Genomic DNA, 23,573 nt, shown 5'->3' on the forward strand with positions numbered 1-23,573 from the left:
GGAAGCATGCAGAACATAGCTGAGATGTTCAGTTCTGACAGTCATCATCTCCATCTTCAGGTTAACACAAATTTGAGCCCATTCTCAAGTGGTCCAGCCTCACAGTTACCCTGGATGCTGTATGTATGTGAGCACACACTGGCTAAGACGGATGCTGTATGTATGTGAGCACACACTGGCTAAGACCAAGTTCCTGATCCTCTAGTAGTGCAGAGCCTGAGCACATTCCTGCCCTGGCAGCAGCCTAGGCTCTCCCTTCTGTGCTTAAGCCAGCTCTAAGGCCCACTTACTCTTGCAGTGTGCATTTGTGCTACATAGCATGCGAGTCTTAGAATCACAGAATCATAGAACAGTTTGGGTTGGAAGGGACTTTGAATTATCATCTAGTCCAACCCTCCTGCCCTACTGGAGCATCTTTTTGCTACACCAGGTTACTCAAAACCCCATCCAACCTGACTTTGAACACTTCTACGGTTGGGGCATCCACAGCTTCTCTGGATAACCCATTCCAGTGTCTCACCAGCCTCATCATAACAAATGTCTCACTTATATGCAATCTAAATCTACCTTCTTTCAGTTTAAAACCTCACTGATGATGAACAGACATAATGGATATAATAAGTACTTTTGTCCCTTCAGCAAATGCCAAATGTCAGCATTTTTCTCCTTGCTCAATTTGCTGATAAACGTGAAAAAGAAAGAGCCCACCAGTTCTTTACTGGCTACAGACTTTGCAACATACTTGATGCTTGGTTACTGTGCAGACTGCTAAACTGTAAATCTGAAAGAGAAGACTGGAAACCCCCAAGTGTGCCCCGCCCCCCCCCCCCCCCCCCATTTAGGAAGAGCAGCCGAATGTCTAGGACCTGTGTTTCTCGCACTCACTTAGGCTGCCTGTGTTCTTAACAAGTGATCCACTCCAGTGAATGTCCTGTGCCTTTTGTCCTCTTCCTCTCAGGTACTGCACATTCCCGTGCTTTTTACTCACTGAAATTCTCACAGGCTTTACAGGGACCTAAAAGACTTACCCCAAAGTGAGCGCTTGACACACAAAGTCTGTTCCCTTGTTCACCCTTAGAGCCCCCCCTCCCCGGTCATCTCTCTCCCAGAGATATTCTTCCTGAGTGGCCCAAGGGGTATTCCTTCCTTTGTACCTCATCCCTTTTGCCTGGATGTGATGACTTCAGGACAGCAGATGATGGAATCTTAAGTCTGCATTTAATGAAGCCCCAATACCTTGCAATTACATTTTTGTCCCTTTTCCAGAGACAGAAGAAATGCTAGGAGAGAATTAGTCGTCTGGCAGGATTTATAAATGTATGCTGCAATACCTACTCTCAATATTCTCAGCTCTGTGGGCATAGGGAACTGTCTGGAGGTGAGAAATGGAAGGGACAGGAGGGAAGACAAGGAACTGAGAGTCTTTTGACTTGTTCAGGACACTGTCATGAAGAATTTGTACTTCATGTTAAGAAGGGAAATGGCCAAGTGAAGAGCTTCCCCTTCTCTCTGTGTGTGCCCAGGTGTAGTCGTCGTTTCCTCCTAATTGACAAGAAGGTCACGCAGCTCAGTCTTCTGCGGCTTCCCGCAGTTCTTGTCAGACATGTGCGTTCTCTGTCCCTTCTATGTTTTCTCCCTTCTCTCCGTAGAAAGAGGAATTCACCTGTAGTTGTGTCTGTTCTGAGTCTAATGAGTACACTTCCTTTCTTCTCTCCACACTCAAATGGTTAATGCAATGGAAGTGAAGAAATTGTGATTATATAGAAATTGGGAATTCTGTTATATGGTGAAAATTGCATTCCATTTAGAGAGAGTTAAAATCCTGTCCAAGACAGCCACACCATGTTCTGGATAAATGCCAGGGAGCACCCGTGCTTTTGTGGGACCCAGTCTAGGAAGTTAGCTTTCAAATCCTGTGATAGGAAGGGTGCAGACTAAGAAGTAAGGGTTGCTTTTTACTGAATTTACTTCAAACCTAGTCCTGTAGGGTAGTCCTCAGGTAGAATACGAGTTGTTGAAACTATCCAACTGATTTTCCTCTCCCCTACGTTATGGTTAGTGTGTCAGTACAGGTACGTTAGTATGAAGTCCACAGAAGCCACCAGAAAAAACTTCAGTATTTTCCCAAACTGTGTTACTGCTTTGTTGCATGATTCCTGGTAGAACAACCTAAACTACTTAAACCTTGTATTTGCCTTTAAATGTCGGGCTTATTCAAACCTAAGGAAACAAAGCTGGACTTCAGACTAAGCCAGCAAACAAGCTAAATGACTGGGCAGTGTAGGTTTTATCCTATGTTAATCAGCAGCTTTGACTCATAAATCATATGTGGAGTCCCACGAGAGTGTGGGTGAAAAACAGGAGCTTCCAGGCATGTCCAGAGGATAAGCAATGGGAATGATACTGCCATTCTTGATTGGGTTGCTGTTTCTCAGCACCCTGGGGCCTGTGACAAATCCAAATTAAGGATGCCGCTTCTCCAGGATTTCTCCATTTTCCTGTGTTTGCATGGCAAGGATTTACTTTCAGGGTAGCCAAATACGAAATGCATGTGCAGACCAGGGAAGGTCGCTGCAGTGTTGGCATGGGTGCTGCCAGCGAAAGGGCTAGGCTAGCCCCGGAGCTGCTCCTTCCCATGGTGTAGGCGTTGTGCTCCAAGTCAGCCTTGTGAATCCTGAATGACAGGAACTGGGTGGAGCTGGGGCATATTCTCTACTTCAAAACCTTCCTGTTTGCACAGCCACAGCTGCCACAGCTCAGCAGAAGGTAACTTTGGTGAAGAGCTAAGCCAAACTTTCAACCTGAGGAAGCCTAAGTAGAGCACGTGTGATCCATAGACCTCAAAAGGCTTGGCGATCGAGGTCAGTACCACTCTCCTTACTTTATAGATGGGAAAACAGGTGAAAAAAAAAGCTACAGAAAAGGGAAATTATTTCCTTGAGATCATGCGGCAGTTTGGATCAGGGAACTAGGGCATGAATCTCCTGTGCCCAGACCTGCTCTTCTAGGTACTGTGTGACTTAAACTGGCAGTTACTCCAGGGGAGCCGGTAGTCTCCATCATTTCTGCTTGATTCTCCTCCCCCTCACACCTCCTAATACTAAGCAAGGGCTTATTGTGCTTCAACGGAGTTAGAAAAGTACAACTTTGGAATACCATCTTGCAACAGCTGTGTGTAGCTCTGTACATAGCCAATTAGGAGTTAAAATGTGAACCACATGTTTGAATTGTGCTGTGTGTTGTGTTGATAAGGTCTTTTAATTTTCTGGCTATTTCCATGTGAACCACCTCTACCAGACAAGCCTAGCCAACTTCCTGGAGTCTTTGGCACTCCCCCTTTCCAAATAAATTGTTAATGGGAGAGTGAACAGTGAGTACTTATTTCCCTGTTCTTCTCCATGATGCATAGCAGAATTTGTTGGAACAGTCACTTTCTTTTCCTTCATCATCTTGATATACTTGTCACTTCTGTGTAAATGTTAAATAGTGTGGTAGCAAAGCCAAACACAAAAAAAATAATCCCAAATCCCTGAAAAAGTTTGTCCACAAAGCTGCTTCCAGTAAATGATTCCCGTTTGTTTGGAGTTCCTACTAGACAACAAAGAAATGACTCCACAGGGTTATTACAGCTGTTTGTTATTGCTGAACCATACTGTGATGAATGTTGGTCTTCTCTCCACCAGATAGGAGTGACCTGAAGATGAAACCCTCTGCCACCTACGAGCTGTTAGTGGACGGTGTTGGGCAATGGGACTTCACTGGCAGTTTTGTTCCTTGTGAGCTGCTGCTTGTCGGAGAGGATGCCTACCCTGTGCTTATGAGCTCCAAGAAGCAGGTTCTGATTGCCGTTTCACAGTATGGGAAGGGCCGGATGGTGGTTGTTTCCCATGAAGGAATCTTGAAGGACTCCAAGTTCTCCCAGTTCCTCAGAAATGCTGTGGAGTGGCTCAAGCCTTCCCCCGAGGCCCTGGTTGGGGTCCATCCTCATCTGGATTCCCTCTCCCAGCTGCTGCTCAGGGCTGGCACCGCAGTGCAGGCGGGGGCAGAGCTCAGCCCCTCGCTGGGGGTGTACTGTATGGACGCCTATGGCAGCGCGCGGGCGAAAGACCTGGTTGGCTTTGTGGCGGGGGGGGGGAGGGCTGCTGGTTGGAGGCCAGGCCTGGCACTGGGCTAGTCAACATGGCAAGGAGAAGGTGCTGTTGGAGTTCCCTGGGAACCAGGTGACCAGCGTGGCTGGCATATATTTCACGGGAAACGCTGTGGAGAAAGGCATCTTCAAAGTCGCCAAGAAAATTCCCAAGATCCCATTAATTGTCCCGTGAGTATCTGAATTGCTCTCTATTTAAACAACTGATCAGGTTATGCAGGTTTACAGAAGATTCTTGAGGTGAGAGATGAGGATGATGGTGAATGCTGGTTCTTTAATAGCCAGGATGGGATGCAACTGTTTGTCTTTTTTTTTAAGAGGGACTTTCCACTGTTTGCAATTGGGAAGATTTATGTCTTTGACTGCTTCCAGGACAGCTGAGCCAGGTCCAGGGAGTTTCTTCAGAGGGAAGGAAATGAGGGGAGCCATCTTTTAAAGCAGTCTGCCTGATGAAGCGTGCCTGAGTGCAATGTGCAGCAAACACAGGGACAGGAGGAACGACTCCTACTCCCCACGTGTGTGTGTGTGTTCGGAGCAGCTTTCCAGCAGTTCAAAACCAGGTTGGAGATGGAGCACAAGGCCACCTCTCTGGGCCAGGCTCTGGCTGGCAGCTGCTAAACCTGTTTAGCCTGTTACTTGCGGAAATTCACCTTCTGCAAGTGAAACCCTGAGGCTGGAGCAGGGCTGAGGAGATCGCCTGAGTGCCACTTCCCTTCTCAGCTTCTGGCAGGCTGTGGGCAGGAAATCTCCATGCTCCTAGTTTGGGCTTCCAGCCTGATCCTTTGGGACCTGGAGCAGCAGGTGTAATGCTCAGGGCTGCTGTGACTCATATCGCACAGCTGACCTGGCAGCGGAGTGCCATCTTTGTCTTCCTCCACCTCCCCGTGCCAGTGGGTGTGCCAGGCTGTGCCTCTGGCCACTTTCCACCAAGTTACACAAGGTGCAGTGTGTTCTCCGAGGAGCGTGAGTGCTGCTGCGCTTCCTCTGTGTGGCAGCTTCATTTCACTGCAGTGAAAGCTGCAACAAGGACAATAAAATGCCCTGCAAGTCTTTTCTTCGCAGGCTTTTCCTTTTGGATATATAGTACTAAATTTCTAATATTTTCAAATAATTGCCTCTGATGCTTACTGGATCAGTTTGTGTCTGCTCAGTTTGTATCCCAATAAAGGCAGCAGAAAGCTCTGCTGTTGAATTCAGCAAAATGCTTAGGACACAGCTAACAAATGAAGTTACTTAATTAAAATTTGCCGATTGTTTTTTCTTCTTCCCACCTGCATTGTGTGGGCATGTTCCCACTGCCTCATGCACAGTGTGTGGAAGAGGGAGAGGGGTGGACAATTCACCAGAGAAAAATTACATAGCAATTAACAAGACTTTAAGTGGTAACTAAGGGTGAATTACACCTTTTTGGGGGTGCTTTTGTGGTAGTTTTGGTTGGATCCAGAGCCACAGAGAAATTTAGATACCTAATTTCCATGTAATACAACGGCTCTGTGTATTTGGGCCTTCCTGCTGGCCTTTGCTTAACTCGCGGAGAATCAGACTGCAGCCCAAGGCAGGTGCTGTGCCATATGCCTGCGCACATACTCCGTGCGACAAAGGGTCTCAGTAAAGTAATAACCAAAGGAGAGCTGCAGATTCAATTCCTGTCCTATGGGCATACAAAAGAGCAGCAGCATTTATTCTTGAGCTGGCTGCAGTGGCCGCAGAACAACAGATTATTTCCAGGTGTTGAAGGAAAACTGTGTTTGGCAGAACCAGGAGAAAGTGTAAACAAAGCACATGAGAGTAATTAGATGTGTCTTTCTGCACCATGACATATAGCAGTTATATGGAAATAGCAGAGATAAGAGGACCTTGCACCGTATAATCTCTTTATGTTGTGGAGACCAACTAGTAGTAACGTGAGGACTATGTGTTAGGGCCCTAATTCAACTTCTAGTCAGTCATTAGTTGTCTAGCTGTGTCTGCCTGGCCATCTAGCCCATCTGGCCTAGCCACCCTTTCTTCAGTTCTCAAAGTGGCAGAGGCTGGGAGAAGAAGGCGCAGAGAAATCTTTTGGGCTTGCCTGACTGATAATGACTAGGGTGGGGTAAATGGAGAAAGTTTCTGTCAGAGGAGATGTGCCAGTTCCCACATCATTTGCAGTTTAAACCTGCAGTTTAAAAAATATGAAACATCTTCTCATTTTTTCTTTTCTGCAATGTATTTCGATTTTCAAGCTGCTCTTCAAAGTCAGAGGTCTAGAAGCATCCCTTCGAACTCTTCCTACTCTCCTTTTTTTTAAAATGAGTGCTGAGATTCTTACAGATTTGCTTGACTGCAAAAAACTGAGGCTTTAAAAGGAGAAAAATTGAGGTATTGATGGGTTTGTTGTTTTTTTTAAAAAAATGAAAGAACTGACGAGATGTACAAGGATGAGGGAGGAAGAAGAGGCAGGGCTGTACAAGGTGGCCTTTTGTGCAGAGGATTCAGGGTAGGGGGCTAACCTGGACCTCTCTTGGTTCTGCAGGCACCAGGCCAACCTCAGCCTTGATGCGGAGTTTCTCCTGCGTGGTGTGTCGGAGCTGGATTTGGTGACGGGGGGTGTACCCTCCATCTTGCTGGTGCATGGTGTACTGTCCTTCCCGCTCTGCCTGGACAGCTCGCACCGCTGCCTCTTAGCTGCGGCACGCTACGGCCGAGGCCGTGTTGTGGTGGCAACCCATGAGAGCCAGCTGTTCTCCCCAAAGCTGGCCACGTTCCTACTCAATGCTGTCTGCTGGCTGGATGCTGGGAAAAAGGGGCTGGTGGGGGTGGATGCCAGCCTGAAGAAACTGTGTAGCCTCCTCTCTCAGGAAGAGGTGAAGTCACAGGTGTCACAGCTGACAGGTGACCTGAGTGTGTACTGCTGCTCTTCTTACAGCGACAGAGATGCGGAGAGGGTTCACGCTTTTGTGGCAGAGGGAGGTGGGTTACTGATTGGAGGCCAGGCCTGGTACTGGGCTTCCCAGAATCATGGCAAAGCTGCTGTGGCAGAATATCCTGGCAACAAAATCCTGAACCGTTTTGGGCTGAGCATCCTGGGGCAGAGCGTCAAGGCAGCTAAGCACCCGGCGGTGGGCTCTGGGGAGCACTACCACTTCCGCAAGGCGCTGGCTCTTTTCAACAGACATGTGGAGAAGCATGAGGAGCTCAAGGCCCCCTTGAAGGACTGGCTGCAAAGGCTAGCACAAGACTGTGCTGCTTTTCTGCACATCCCAGCCCATGACTGCCCTGCGTATGCCTCGCTCCACCGCATCCTGACCAAAGTGCTTCAGAGAAGTGGGATCCCACATGTCAGCAGGCAGTGCCCTGTCAAGAGCAACTCCAAAGAAGCAGTCCTTCTCTGCATGGCGACCGAGCTGTCCCTCACCATGACGGACAGTGCAGCCCTAGTGCAGAAATCTGCTGCTGGGGTCTGCACCCTCCCCGTCACTGTGGAAATTGATGGCACAAACCCAGGTGAGGAGCCTATCCCCCTTCCTCTTGAGGCATCCCGTTGCTGGGATCGGTGGGGCGCCTGTCCTCAGTGTGCGTGTGTCTGCGTGTGCCTGAACATGGGCACGGGCACTTTGGGGAGAAGAACCACCTGACAAGTGCCTCAGGGTACTTGCACAGCACAGTGGCTTTGCAAGAAAGCAAGAAAGCTTCCTTGAGAAACTCTGGGCTCTGCACTGCAAATTGTTGTTGGCGTAGTTGTGCTGATGCAGCCGTCTATGGGGCCATCCTGTGAAGGGGTAGGAGTTAGGAACAAAATGTTTATCTAGATAATTTCAGCCTGAGTTGTAGCACGGTCTCACAACTTGTGTCAGCACACTTGATGGAGTGAAGGTCTGGTTTTAGGGGTGATAAAAAACAAGAGGCTGGAAGCATGGTGGGAACTTCTTGGGCTGACACCACCACTGAAGCTGAAGTATTTGGTAATTACACCCTGAATGATTTGTCTAAGCTTAGGCCTTGTATCTCTACAACCTTGCTGAGATTCCAGCTTACAGCTGATTAAACTCTAGGTTAAATTTCACTGGTAAAGTATTATCCCCTGGACAGGTTAATCTTCTTTTTTTTTGTATTAGAATATGATTGAGAGGAGTTGTTTCCAAACTGTTCTAATGAGATAAAGGAGACTTTGCTGGAGTGGCAATGTCCGAGTGCAGAGGATATGCGGAGAGAAAAGTTGTGGAATAACTGCTCACTGGTTTTAACACTACTGAGTCAGGACAAAAAGGAAAAATTATTAGGGTTGGCTGAACTGAATGCATTGGATTGAACATAGTATTTTGTTTGACCAGAAATACTCAGAATTTGTGTCATTTGATATGAGCAGAAAAGAAGGAAATGCCAGCAAACTCTGAACACCATTTCAAAACTGCCTTTGGTGTAAATTCAGCAAAACTGAGTTGAATTGGTGAAACACTGTGATATAGTCCAATTTGCATTTTTCCTTGGATTAGGTTTTGCTTGACAAAACTGGTCCCACCTTCTTGGAGGACAGGAGAGGTTGTAAGTTGGGTGCTATATGACAGTTGAACCCTTTTTAGGACTTTTACTGTTTGTGTTGAAATATGCTTGAGTAAACTTTATGTCAGAACTATGTAGTGGATTTTGCCCGATTAGTGCAGTAGAGATGGATCAGTTTTGCACTGTGTGTTGCAAGCATTTACAGATATCTAAGGAGAGGAGACTTGCATTTCCATGATAAGACCGTCTAGAAACATGCTGAATTGTAGTAGTATGGTGGAGTAGCCATTTTACAGTTACACCTAGCATAGGACATTCCTTTTAGACTTTCTCATAACTTCACTCAGCTAGAAACGGGAATTCCTGTGGGACCCAGCTTGTGCCAGACCAGTCAGTAAGGAAAAATGCAATGTCACTGTCAGTCTATTATTTAGGAAATGGTTTATGATCATTGCAACTTCAACCATGTTTAATGCCACCACAGTATGCACCTCTTATGAGGGCTTTAGGGTAAGAAGATCTGAGTGGAGGAGGTATGGGGGGGTGGTTTCTCTTTTTTTCTTCTTGTTTTTAAAAGATACTAGTAAACACATTTAAGCTTGGCCTTTCCAGAAGTTCAGATTTGGGTGGGCTTGCTTGCTAATGGTGTGTTGATCTTGTTCACGCTGCTACCTTATTGCTTTAAAACTATTTCTGACAGGTTGGGTAAAACACGAGACAGTTCTGTGAGTGTAGAGCAAGGGAAGAGAAAAGAATGGAAGATTCTTCTGTTGCAGCTTGAAATCTCCAGAATCCATAACATCAGGCCAAAGAAGTGCTTGCTTGTTTAGGTCTGTGTTCTCTTACCTTCTAGGTAAGACAGCCTGGAGGAGTACAGGACTCTACCTACCTGAAGGGCATACAGCAGTTATAACATTCCCATGCCTGGCAGTCGGTGCTGGTCTGAAGGTAAGCTGTCTCTAGGTTGGCTTGTGTTTACACTGATGTATTTATCAGGTGGGCACTCAAAAATAGCACGGAGGTTTTTCTCCTTACTGGTTTTGCTGCCTTTTCAGTCCTTTCCTACTGCTGCCATCCTGTGGCACTTTCCATGTATTCTCATAATTTTTCACCTTGTTTCCCACTCTCTTCTGCATTCCTCAGATTTCTGTTTGCTGGTGGGATAATTCAGTGTGGCTGCTGCCTGAAGGCAGCTCTGTTTGTTATTGTGCAGAGAGAAGTGATTAAGGTGATTTTCAGGCCCAAGATAACTATTTGGGCCCTTCTTTGCACCAAACTTAGTTCTCTATCTGCAGATCTCTCATACGGTACTTTCACAGTGCTGTCACTATTGCTCATGTAGATGTATCCCGATATAAACCCAGATATAAACAGGTTACTTGGGATCCTGTTCTCTGTGAAGCAGATAAATGCTTACCTGCTTGAATATTTTTTTGCAGTGAGCTCCCTGCGGTTGAAATGCTGAGTTAACTCAGGTGTTACTGTCTGATCCTGCAGCCACAGGCTGTCTGTTTTACTGTATGAGGACCAAGAAAGAGGCACAATAAAAGAAGCCAGCAGTGATCACATCTATCCAACTCATATGTTATAGGATGTGACTTTGATGGTGGTGAAAGAGTGATCAATCCAAGTAAAGAATTCACTGCTGTACCCCGAGCTGCTGCTGAAGGATGTAGTTGAGCCAGTAATAATGGGAGTATAGCTGTAAGACTGTCTGAGACAGGAATAGCACTGAACTTCACCAGCTTTTTTTCACTGTGTTTACTGCTTCTGGTCACCACAGGCTGAAAACTTGAACTAGGCTGGAGTCAGAGGGCTGCTTCTGTGTGCTTGCCCTGCGGGGACAGTGCTGCAGCAGACACAACTCAGGGAGTTGCAGTCAGTCTGCCAGATCACACTTGGAGCCCTTTGACCAGCTGTTCCTACCCTTCTCTTTGCCAGGTGCAGATTGGGTGTCACACGGATGACCTCTCTCATGCCACAGAGCTGAAACGGGCCCCAGTGGTAATACGCACCTGTGATATTGCCTGCCAGAAACAGTCTGTTTCCTGCCTCTGGGGTGGCCTCATTTACATCGTCGTACCAGCAAAGAGCATCCTGGGGAAAGTGCCCATCACGGTAGAAGGGGCAGTCAGAGCTCCTTTCTTCAAGCTTGGTAGGTTTGTTTACCTTGGTGCCTTTCTCCTTAGTGCTGCTCACAGATGCTCTGTCCCTGTGAGTGAAAGATGGTCCTGTGCTTAGGAACATCTTAGAAATGCCTGGATTTAGGAATACCTAGATTTAGTTTCCTTACTTTGTTGTCCTCTGGGATTCCAGGTAAGTCAGTTAGTCACTCTGCGCCTGCTACACGGCAGGAGGTTGGTGAAGAAGTTGTCACAAAATGGGCAGGGTTTGTCCAAGCCGACATTTCTTGGAGGTTGGGGTTGTAATTTCTGATGGAAACTGTTGTGTTGGAGGGAGACAGGCCGACCTCTGAAATGACAAAGCCTGCCTTGCGCTCTGCATGCTTTACTGTGCCCCCATATGTCCATCTCTAGTCCCTACAGTAAATCTGAATTTTCCATGTTTCCATCAGTTTCTCTTCTCTTCCTCTATGCAATTTCTTCCTGCTCTTCTGGCAAAGTAAACAAAACCAGTGTTGTTATATGAAACAACAAATCTGCGCTGGAAAAGAAAAAAGGAGATCATCAAGGCCTGCTGGAGAAACCTGATGTGGATCTGTTCTTGCTATGCTACCCATCTGGTATATGCCAGCTCTTTTCTGTCTGTTTCTCATCCATTAAAGAGCCTGAGGAGACTTACAAGCAGAGGATGAGGATTAACTAGTTAACAGCCATCACCCCCAGTCATGCAACTACTACATACTGTTTTCCAAGATCATGACTGTGGTCTCTTTTTCCAGCTTGCCCTCTGGGAGCATGCTCAAAAGTCATAGCTGTGCTTAACTGACTTTCTGTGGTGTTGATGTAGGGGAGACGTGTGAAAACCAGTGGAAGGACTGTATCCGGCACTACCCTGCTCCCTGGGCAGAACTAGCTGTTGAGAATCTCATCCTGACGGTGCCATCTGACAACATCCGCCACATGAAGAACCCACAGCCACTGCTGACCCTGTGGAATGAGATCATGGTGGCGATAAGCAAATTGGCAGCCATACCAACAAAATTCCCAAGGCCAGAGAGGATTGTAACAGATGTCCAGATCTCGTGTGGTAGGTACATTGCCATATGGCCTTCTCAAGGGCTGAGAGACAAGTGGCCTCTAGCAGCAACGTCTGTTCCTTCAAGGTTATTTTGCTAAAACCAGACTGGGAACATATGTAAGGTGTTAAATGACTGTGACCCTTGCATAATTGTGAGCTACTCCATCAGGATCAAGACATGGTAGGGCTGGGCTTAAAAAATGTATTGACCCTTTCGGATGCCTCCCTGCTCTCAAAACTCTCACTCAGCTGTTCTTCTGCCTGGGTGTGTTAAGAGGCAGAGCTGCTGACTGCAGTGGCTTTGACTCACATGTAGTTACTCATTCTCCCTCCTGAATGCACTGCAGAGTCAGTACAGCTAGGAGACACCAGCCTGGTTTCTATTTTTTCCCTGCCTCAGCCACAGGCCTGTTCTCACACATTCAGTGACAGCTGTTAAACCTGTGTGTGCCTACCTGCTGGAGATGGGCTCCACAAAGGTTATTGTGGGCAAGGCTTAGCCTAAAAAGATGTGTGCCTGAGATGATGGCAATGGGGAAGTACAACCAGTATCACTGTCAAAGCTCGTGAGAGTGTAGTTTTGCAACTGATGCTCCTCCACCCCAGCTTTCCCAGTTACGAACGGAGTGCATTTGATCTAGAGTCAAATTATATGGTAAATTTGGAACTTTGCAATACAAGTTTTGTTGTTTTTCAAAATAGACTGATTAAATTCATCATCCAACAATGAGACGTGGGCTTGGCATGAACACTGATGTCCTAACCCTTTGCTAAGCCACATGGAAAGAATTTGTTGCACATCTTGGGAGTGTTAATTTCTGCTGTCCTGAGCAAATGCCAGTTAAAAATAGTCTGCAGGCATAAAATTCCCTTCTGTTTTGGGTAGACTAAATGGTTTCATTTGCATTTCTGAACCAGAACTTTTTGGATACCCATGGCTGCTAAATGCATGCTTCCCTCTTTTTGAAGAAGAGGGAGCTCAAGATCTTAAATAGTTCCTGCAGGAAAGGATTTGCCATTTGTGTTCTCCCACTTGGGTAGTCTACAAGCTTAGTGTTCAGTCAGAGCCAGCTGTGTAGGCTCCCTATGTAGTGAGTGTCAAGGGCTGCTTATCCCCTGCTGCAGTAGGTGTTTGAGTTCAGGGACATGACCTAGCGTGAAGTTTTGGGATCTTCAAGAAGAAGGAAAAATTAGGGATGAAGACACAAAGGAGACATAAGTAACATCTCTTGCAGCACAGATTTCTTGCCTAGCATAGTGCTGGGAAGTTGTTTATAGACTAGCTCTCCTATGAGGTTAAGAATAGGCTTAAACATAACAAATTCTGCAGCCCTTACACGTGACAAATTGTGACTTCCATGTGCCTCATCCACGTTGCTGACTACTGGAGTGCAGACCTGCAGTACCCACACTCTACATAGAAAGACTCAAGGTCTTCCAGGGTGCTGAATCACATTATTGCGTGGTTGGATTCATGTCACCTGTGCTCAGTTTGGGTTCAGATGTATTCTGGGCAATGGTCAGGCTTTTCCCCCTCATCCTAAAATCTCAACCTCAGTCCAGCCTTGAGTGTATGCTCATGTATGAAAAGGGAAAGCAGGAGAAACTGTGCTTAAGTGATAGTTCAGTATTACCTTTACACTCCTTGTTAGACTGTTTGTTAGGGTGAAACTTGTAGTATTGCCTTATCTCACGAAGGGAAACGTTTGTCATTCATAGTAATACAGTGTGGATTGTGAGACAGAGGAAGGGCACTAGAGAAATGAAATAAAATACAGTCATTTATATCTAAGAGGCATTGGGGTGAGCACTTACGATGTGTGTTGGTACCTGTCTTTCCTGCAGGCTGGATGCATGCTGGCTACCCCATCATGGGCCACCTAGATTCAGTGAAGGAGATGTTAGACATGAAGCACATGCAAACTGCTGGTCTTTGGGGTCCTGTCCATGAGCTGGGACACAATCAACAGCAGCAAGCGTGGGAATTTCCCCCTCATACCACAGAGGCCACCTGCAACCTCTGGTCTGTCTATGTTCACGAGGAGGTGCTGGGGATTCCCAGACATCAGGCCCATCAGGCACTTAAGTCACAGTGTCGGGAGGCAAGGATAAGAGAGTATCTGAAGAAAGGTGCTCAACTGAAGAACTGGGAGATGTGGACTGCTCTGGAGACGTACCTGCAGGTAACTGGGAAAAGCAGGTGTATTCTTAGTGCAGTCAGTGAAGCTTGTGTCAGAAGGATGTCTGCAGCCTGGTGGCTGTAGCTGTCATGCCTTTTAAATGTTTGCTTACAATCTGGGTTCATCTTAGGTTCAGAAAGCACCTGAGAGGTATACACACAGAGCATCTAATGCTGATGTCTACTGAAAACCTTCTTTTGCCAGACTTGGGCTTAGCCACTCAGGGAGAGAGCTAAGAGCAATATACTAATCTTTCTCCCTGGAAAAGAAACAGCAACTGCTTCTTGTAGTACAGCATGGGAAAAGGGTGGTCAGACTTGGGCACAGCTCACTAATCTGCTGCAGATTTCCTGTGGGACATTGGGCTAGCTGGCAAAACAACCCTTGGCATTGTCAAGTGTCTAGAAGAGCCAGGCTTCTAGCAGTATCCTGGTGAGTTACATGGCTAGGCTGTTCTTTACAAAACCTAGCAAAGAGTGGGGTGTGCCTGTCAGCTGATGTGCTATGTGGAGCCGGTGTAGTTCATCAAGGGGCAAGAGGATGGATTCAGCTTATCCTCCCGCACATGTAACTGAATCCATTACTGTGGTCAAGCCTCTACAATCATGACTCCTGTCCTAGATTAAAGTGCGTTCTCTTGGGAAACATGTGAGAGAGATTTTTCTCTTCCCCTTTTCCCTTTATCCTTATAGCAACTAGTGTAATTTAGCAACTAGAGAGCACTCAACCTGATTTTAACTGGGGACTGTAAGGCAAAAGTCCATTATAAAGGCTTAAGCTACTGACTGTTGTGAGGTGAGTATCCCTCAGCCCCCTCGTCTGGGAGCTCTCACAGCTTATACAAATAACAAAATATTTTTTGGAGTACTGGTCCTGATTTTTCCACTTCCTAGAGAAGTGCCTGAATCATCAAGCTGAAGAGTCAATCTCTGTTTTCTCTGGTGCAACAAATATCAAAATAGTTATACAGAGTGGAACAGTTGCAAAAGGGGAAATTTTCCCACACCACCAGTTTGGCCACTGCCCCACTGCCTCACGCACACCCTGTAGGCTGGGATCTCCCATCTGCTGTCTGGCTAATGGGACTAGTAATATCTGGCTACCTATCCAGGACTGCTGGGATAAATGTGACGTGAAAGAGCAATTACAGTTCTGTCTATATATTGTCCCTATTACAGCCATAATATGGGTTTTTTTTTCTATGGAATGGTTTCCGCATTCCTTTGAGCTCCTCCTTTGGCTGCCATTTAGACACTTCTCACATTCCTTCAGGAAGTCGTCAGCCTTCTTCAGGCCTGTTTAGGTCCAACTCCTGTCTGGTTCTTACATTGCATGGCAGCACACGGTGTCTTGCCACAGCCTGATGGAGCAGCTGTCCCTCGGAGTTCGACCTGGATACCATTAACCTCTCCAGAGTGGTCCCTAAAGCCTGACACACAGTTCTTGCAAAAAAGAGTGTAAAATGATTAGAAAATCAGTTAATTGGCTCAAGAGATTTACGGATTGAAATGGAACAACAAAACTCCTATCTATACCGTTCTGTCTCCATCTTCTCACTGCTTGCTTTAAAGTAAAGTCAGAGACCTCCAACGTTCTGTCTAGACTAGGAAAAAGAAGCACTTCCAGGATACTCCAGGGCACTGGCTCCACCAGTTGTCCAGGATGTGCCACAGCCAACCCCACAAAGACCTGAAGACCTGTGTTTTCTTCTCATAGAAAACTGGCCACAGGAGAGGGAACAGACTATTTTCACTGTGGACATGTTGTGACAAGGTGTTGGGAAGTGTATGGGGTGGATACTTGAACTCAGGGTGCAGGAGATGCTCCTGCATTCTGCAGTTCAGACATAACCTAACATGGTGTGGAGCCTCCTCCAGTATAAGTTGGCTTACTGCTTTTGACCTGCCACAAGACCAGACCCCTTCATCTCCCACCTTCCACTCAGCCTCCTCGTGGCTCTCCAGCCTTCTCACAAAAAGATACTGCCTAGTCCATAGCTAGTCTCAGCATCAGGAGTTTCCATATCAATAGGGGATTATCAAAGGTAGATAACCTGCCTGTTTGTTCTGTCTAATGTAGAAGTGCTGTCTCCTCCTTAGCTGTTCCAGCACGATGAAGGATTTGTGGAATGCAATTTAGTGTCAATCTGTTTAGTATCAGGAGTGAGGTCATGGCTTGGTAAAAGAACTATGGACATTGAGTAGACATTCTGCATCCTGTCTTGCTGTGATTCCACATCAGCTCTTCGTATTAACCTCATCTTGAGCAACAACGTAGGTTTCCCATCCCGCTTTAAAATCCTTACTCATGCAACAGCAGTTTTCCTATCTGGATCCCTTTTGTTCTTATTCCTAGCCAAAGCATGCCTTGCTCACAATCTCTCATTCCTGTTTTCTGTTTACTCCTTGCTCTCCTGTGCTCCTTCTTTCTGGGTTTTTTGTCAGTTTCCTCTTTGATGCTTTTTCACTGAACAAGCAGCTTTCCTCTGCCCAAAGGGGCAGGAGTTTGTATAGTAGGCTGCTGACATTTGTGACTGCTCACAAGGTATCTTTCATCTGTTTTGGGAAGCCAGTGTAATGGGGAGGTGTATTTGTCTGTACTCTGGCGCTGTAAGTTATGCTCGGAAGCCTGAAAGTTGGATGCCTTCATTTAATTTTATGTTCATTCTAAAAGACGCTGCAGAAACCTACGGAATTTTCTACTGCTTGCAACACAGGAATAATGCCAGTGAAATGAGAACTTCATTGTTTTTACACTATATTCTTCTCCATCAGTTGCAGGAAGGGTTTGGTTGGGACCCCTTCACCCACCTCTTCTCTGACTACCAGAAAATGTCCACCATCCCAAAAGACAACCCTTCTAAGATGAACTTGTGGGCACAGAAGTTTTCTCAGCAGGTGAATAAGAATTTGGCTCCATTTTTTACAGCCTGGGGATGGCCTATCAAGAAAGAGCTGTCTGTGGAACTGTCCTCTTTACCCAGCTGGGAACAGGACCCAATGAGATCCTATAGACCATGAAGGAAAAATATCCAAACGTTGATTCTCATCCTATCTATAGCGTATCTTTTCCTCCCTGTATGCTGCATGATAGCTCACTGGGTGCTTAGCTTTACACTGAATTGCTGTCAGTGGAGGTCAGCCCCAACAGAAATTAACAGAAACTTGTGTGCAGATCAGCAACCGTCTAAGGCATCTTCTGAAGGGTTAAATAACAAATGAGCTTTGTTCTGGGTTCTTCACCTCAGGAGGAATGTAACTGAGTAGATTTGGTTCCTGCAGAACCTTTCTCTGCAGGAAGTTTTCAGGATGGAACGGTCACTGAAGTGGTCTCGAAGACAATACCAATAGAATATGGATCTTTAAAGCAAATAGTAGCCTGCACAATGTTGTATTCTTCAGTTATAATCCCAGTAACATGAGATTTTCGCTATGGGTTTAGTTACCCTAAAATCCCTAATTTTTAATCACTCTAAGCGTGCAGAACTTCCACAACTATTGTCATGAAAGTGACCTTATAACGCTTATCTACAGCTTATATAATACTGAAATACTGTAGATTTCTTCCTACATTGTATGACTGTGTGACCCAACACCCACCTTTATGTGAATAGTTTAATTATGAGTTGTATCTGTCACTTATCACAGCCTGGCAGCAAGATACATGCCGTGAAAGATGGGAGAGTAGAAAAAAAGAGGTGACTTCGTTGTAGTCAGTTACGGTTTAACTCATGGACTCCTCAAAGGTTAAAAAATAGGTGCTGACATGACAGCATGAGGGAGCAGAGAGGTGGAAGACAGCAGTGGACCAGCCTTTTCCACAGAGCAACAGAAGTTAACGGCTTTGCTATTGTGGGAGCTGGTACGCATGTTAATGCTTAGCCTAATAGCTTACCAGTCCCAACCCATTCCTTGTGTATCAGCAATAAATAAAACAATCGTTGTGGACTTACAGACTGTGCATGTGGTCCTACTTTCACATCTCTATGCCCAGTAAGAAAAGCCTAAATGGAAGTATTCCAAAGATTTGGTACAGCAGCTTTTCTTTTTTCATTCTGGCTCAGATGTGGTTCCAATTTCCCTGTGATTAATTGGCCTAATATTTTGCTTTGTCTTTCAAACTTTCTTTCTATTCTTACTCACTACTAGTTTGGGTTGTTCTTGCAACAAAATAAATGCAGAGGCTAATTATAGCTTGGACAGTGTTTCAGTAGTGATTTGGTCATGGTTTGGAGATTCAAAAGAAAATTCACATAGTGTAAAGATTTAGACCTGACCCTACCTACAGAAGTAGAATTCATCCCTAATGAGTTTATGAATAAAAGTTGAGTTCATATTCCATTAAAAAAAATGCAAAATATAATCAGATCTGTTACCTAAGTATGGCAGGATCTGTTCTTTTTTTCATGAATGGCACAACAAAATGGATCTTGAAATACTTAGGAGAAAAAAGGACAAAAGAAAAAGGTGATGGGTTGGATTCTGACCTAGGGTGAACTTGTCCAACCATAGGGATTCCAATGGAGAAGCTACAATTTAAACCAGCCCTAAATGCAGCCTGAAATATTTAGGCATACATAGTAACAAAATTCCAAACTAGACTAACTCAGATTGTTACCCTTGGAATGGTGTCTGTTCTCCTCCATAAGCAACGTAGTATAAATCAGAAAAGACTGGCACATTGCAGGACTGAATTTTGCAATTCCATATCCCCTAGTTATGGTGCATGCTGGAGTAGCCCGTCAAAGCAGAAACTCAGATTGTAGAAATAAGGAAATGTTAGCACACAGACAGATTGCAAAGTAACACATGAAACATTTAAAAATTCCTGTGAAAATGTAATTCAAGAAGCAGTCACAGAGCAATTCAGCATGCAGTCTGGAAAAATCCTAGGACACACCTGAGACCAACCTAACCAGGAGCTGAAATGGAAAAAAAGTAAAATAGATTTGGAGGCCACATTAACAGCAAAAATAAAACCAGGAACAGAGTATTTTCATGCTGTGATAAATTGCAAATGAATGGGTTCGCTGGTGAGGTTTCCAAATTACGTATAGACTTACTGGCTTCATTTTTACATTCAGCTTGCTTTTAGTGGTAAGTTGCCTGCTATTGCTATATACTCTCTTCTGCTAGTAGGGAGATGGAGGCCCAACAAAGATCTGATGAAGACTTTCCTTTTATTATCAGACTAAGGGTGATTTCACTAATAGATAAAGTGCCAGATTTGCCACGACACTTGGAGAAACACACCAAGGCACAATACCTTTTCAAGAGGAAATATGAAATAAGATATCAATGATTGTCAGTTTTATTATCTATGTTTGTATAAGCTTTCTGGCTAGCAGCAAATTGGTTTTCAAACATGGCTTTTCCTTTTGTGGTTGTAAAGAACTCAGTGGTATTGAAGGAGCTGCTAATTTAGTAACAGGTTTACCTAATTTTGTTTTCTCAAAATTCAGGTAGACAGCTAGAGAAGTTTATACCATTTGTATTGATTCTTTTAGCCTTTGATTCTCTGGCAGCACCTTTAGGAAGTAATCCACAAATCAAACATAGGTAAAATGGAATTCATCTGCCTCAGTTTGGCCTTCAATAGTTCACTATCTCAATCGGAGCTGCTCGCCCAAGGCTTCCTTTAGGGCCAACACAGAGAAGCAGGCACCTGCCGAGGGCAATTCACCCCCTGAGACAGCACAGAGAGTTTGCCCCTTGGAAGTCTCTGTTTCTAAGGTAGGATAGATGAATCATCACCTTAACATGGAAGAAAGTGAACTCTGCGGTACAGCAGTGACATACATGATTTTTTGACCACTTTCCTCAGGTGTTCAGTGCTATGCGCTTCATGTCTTGGAGACTTGAAGGCTCTTCCCACTCAGTCTCGCATAGTATAGCCATGCCAATAGTAGGAAAGTTGAATGTATATGAGAATGGGGAATAGTAGCTGGAGAGGACGAATGACTGAAAGTGACACTTTGAGTTGAGTTGGTTACTGCCAGAGCTGAGCAGAAGCTGGATTTCCATTGCAGAGCAGTGGGGTACTAGGGATCCAGGGAGTTCTGTGGGAGTAGAAGGAGTGGGATAAAAAACCTTGCTGGGTGATTTAGTACTTCATAGCTTAAGGCTACACAAGAGAGAAAAGAAGCCTGTTGCAGGTGCAGAGATTTGGGGCAGTCAGATGGAACTGTGGAGAATGCAAGCTATGTGAGTGAACTGAAGTTTGAATAAGCCACAGTATTCCCTCAATAAAACTCTTCTGGAATATAGGAATGGTGCTTTTCTTTGAGGAAACACAATTCCTTTTGCACAGTATTTTATGAAACAACTGCTTGGTGTAAACACTGCATCACACAGTGATTTCCCTTTAGAGAAGTCCTCACCTTTGTGATACAAACACAGGATAGTGGAAGGAAGATCCAGTGAGAAATGTACAGGGTTGCCTTTAGAAAAACCTTATCGACAACTTTGATAAAATCCTTAGGCATTTTATATTTGCAAGTTACAGCTCTGCTTTGCAAGTTACAGCTCTACTTTAAGTGAGCAGCCTTCAGTTAAGCCCAAAGAGACACTGTTGAAGATGTAAGCAGCATTTTTAACACAAATTGTTTGGTTCATTCACATGTTTGAACTAAACAGCAGCAATAACACAGTCCCTGATTCTAAATCATCTGAAATCAATGGAGGTCTGCTTATACAGAGAGGGTTAAGTAGTCTTTGGGTCAGAACTGAAGCTGAAACAATTCAGTCTGCCAGTTATAAAATGCAATTCCCCTTTTTCATCTTGCCCTTTGCTCTTCTCTGTCCTGCAGTTATGTGGAATTTTGCTTTGTCTGTTCACCCTGCTTGCTGTCCACCATGATTTGCTTCTGACCTTTTTATCATACTTTCTATTTCCTCCTGAATTGTTTTGTTAAACACAGTCTTTTGTATCAATCGAATGGTCAAAGTCACTGCCATCTGGAGCTTTATGCCTTCTCTATTTTATTTTTTAAAAAAATATATTTAAGATGAAAAGGGGACTGCTACATGGGAACTAGAGAATAAAAAATATTATAATGCAACTAAAACATATTGCAAGCATTACAGGTTTATTTTTGTAATAAGTTATTTCTATTGCATGTATTACTTTAGATCCCCATTTTTTTCCATCAGAATCACTTTACTTAATGTAGGAATTATGACATTTCTACGTATGCATGGTCATAGTTTTGAATTGTGTCATCTAAGATGCTTTTTTCCTCCCAAGATAAAATTGATTGAGTATATAGCAGAGGTGGGCAATCAGGCAGTATTAAAGTGAAATGACACCCTTAAATCTGGCAGTCTTACTTTTTGCAACTTAAATAACATGGTTTGAGCATTCTTGTACATTTTTGTATGTATCTAAATTTATAAAGACAACCAAGTAGGAATATAATTAGAAATGGAATTTGTTGCATATATATTTATACACTTTCCCAATTTGATATTCTTCAGTTACAAACAATGCACTCATTATTCTACTTAAATTTTTCTGCCTTAGTGTGAAACATGAAATTGTTTTAGTAAGTTGATAACAGAGAGAAGTGAAAATAAGTGACTTCATGATGAAGTATAATTTGTGTAAGAGCCAGGGATTTTACTATGTGTGTAGACATGTACATTATTAGATAGGAAATAGCCATTGAAGTGACACTATGATCTTACATTATTGATATTGGTGGCTTCTTTTCCTAAAGCGTACCGTGACTTAATTCAAGATATGTGGATGTTTTCAGATCAGGCATACTTGGCATTTAACACCCTGTAGAGAAGTGTGTAGATCTGGGTTATTTTCGTGAATTATTCCTTGTTCCCCGCTATCATAATCCAGATTCAACCATGCAGATGTAGGACCTTCAAAGGGGGAACTTTTATTATGACTGTAATTTCAGAAAAAAAATTTAAAAAATCGTACAACTGAGAAAAAACGGTTCTGATTGCTGATGCACTGAAGAAAAGGTCCCTCGTGGCAGTGTGTCGGAGGCAAAGCACTACACTGGATATGCAGGCTGCGGCAACGGCGCTGGCTCTGTGGTACAGGTTATGTCTAGATCTGCTGGTAGAACTGCAGCTTATGCAAATCAGAGTCACCTTTAAACTACCCTGAGATTCAGGCTGCTCACGGGTAGCTGCCATAGCACAGAGCTCTGTAGGAGTTAACAAGTGCAAGCGGTAACCTGGCTAAAGCCTGTGCAGGGCAAGACGGAAACATGCAGACTGAGAAGTGTTCATCACAGAATGGCCACAGGGGACTGCAGATGTTTGGGCTGTTCTGAGGGAGCTGCCTTGCTTTTACCGTGTAATCATCACACCAAATTAGAGCACTGTTTTGGCTTAAATTGCCTTTCATAACAGTGAGCATCTGAGCTCGTGCGCTCCAAAATAAACAGAATTCTGCAGAGTATAAAGGCTTAATTCAGGTAAATGCTCTCTGTTCTTTTTTGAAAAAGAAACAGTACGGTATAGCTTGGGTGACATGACATACCTTTTGATAGTTCACATTGCTTAAAATCTGTGGGCTTTCATGAAACCATAATCCAAAAATCCACTACTTAGATGAGACTTCTTTTCAGCAGTGGATTAAATGAATTACATTCTTAAGTAACTGATACTTTCTTTCTTGTATGCAATGTTTGCCTGCCTTCCCTTTTCGGACCTACCTGAAGAAGAGGTAAAAGCAGGGGACGTTATTGAAACCCTGGACTACGTAAATGAACTAATAGCTGTTACTTTCTGCATTTACCTCTACAATAAAAATCGTCCCCACTGTGTGACATTGGATTAAATCCTGCATTGCCAATAATTTACATAGGCTCTGTGCCTGGATGGAGTAGGAAGAACAGCTGGTAATTAATTATGCTGAAAGGCCCTTAGTAAGGGAAAATTGCAAAATAATATTGGTGGTTGGCTGAGGGCACAAGTGCTTGCAAACCAGAAGCATTGTCTTTGTCCAGAATGGCCACTATTTGGGGTGATAGGAGGTGGTGGAATAAGAGCCCAGGGGGTAAGAATCTGATAGAACATCAGGCTGGGACTCTCCCATTATGTGGTTCCTTCATGTGGCTAACATGTACGTCAGCTACTTGGGTCTTTGGACCTATTTCTTCCTTCGGATCCTAAGGGGGTTCGGTGTCACTGACTTTGAGCTCACAAACTGACCCCCATGATTATTTCTTTGGGAGTTGCTTGGGGTGTTGAATTCAGTGGGACTGGATACATCACTCTTCTGCTCTAAATCAGTGGAGTCAAGAACCTGTACAAAAGATGAAACTGAAATACAAAGTTTAGCAACCCTGTGATCCATAATCAGGAGCATAGAACGCAAGTCTGTGAGCTTAGGTGCAGAACTGATGCATGCACTGGTGTAGACAGACTATGGCTATGCTCCAGCCTGCATATAGGAAGCTGAGATGGTTGAGATGACCCATAAGCGGTGGGAGACCCAAAGATAAACAAGGATGGCCAAGATGTATAGCAGAGCAGCGTTGGGTATCGCCAAGAGGACTTGGCACAGTGTTTGGTATTGTTTAGGGGTATGGCCTCACC

The 23,573-nt window shown here is 44.6% G+C and overlaps 1 protein-coding gene across 1 annotated transcript; it reads left to right on the forward strand.

Moving 5' to 3' along the window:
* The first annotated feature begins 447 nt into the window (after positions 1–447).
* Positions 448–18,199, forward strand: LOC121089056 (TRPM8 channel-associated factor 2-like). Its single transcript, XM_040595821.1, is given in 8 exon segments — positions 448–4,123; positions 4,125–4,318; positions 6,660–7,630; positions 9,480–9,574; positions 10,568–10,781; positions 11,597–11,836; positions 13,673–14,010; positions 16,782–18,199. Coding segments are annotated over 8 exon segments (2,760 nt in total). The 5' UTR covers positions 448–3,661; the 3' UTR covers positions 17,028–18,199.
* The last annotated feature ends 5,374 nt before the right edge of the window (positions 18,200–23,573 follow it).

Source organism: Falco naumanni, chromosome 5 (genome assembly GCF_017639655.2).
Source record: "Falco naumanni isolate bFalNau1 chromosome 5, bFalNau1.pat, whole genome shotgun sequence".
NCBI classification, from domain to species: Eukaryota; Metazoa; Chordata; class Aves; order Falconiformes; family Falconidae; genus Falco; species Falco naumanni.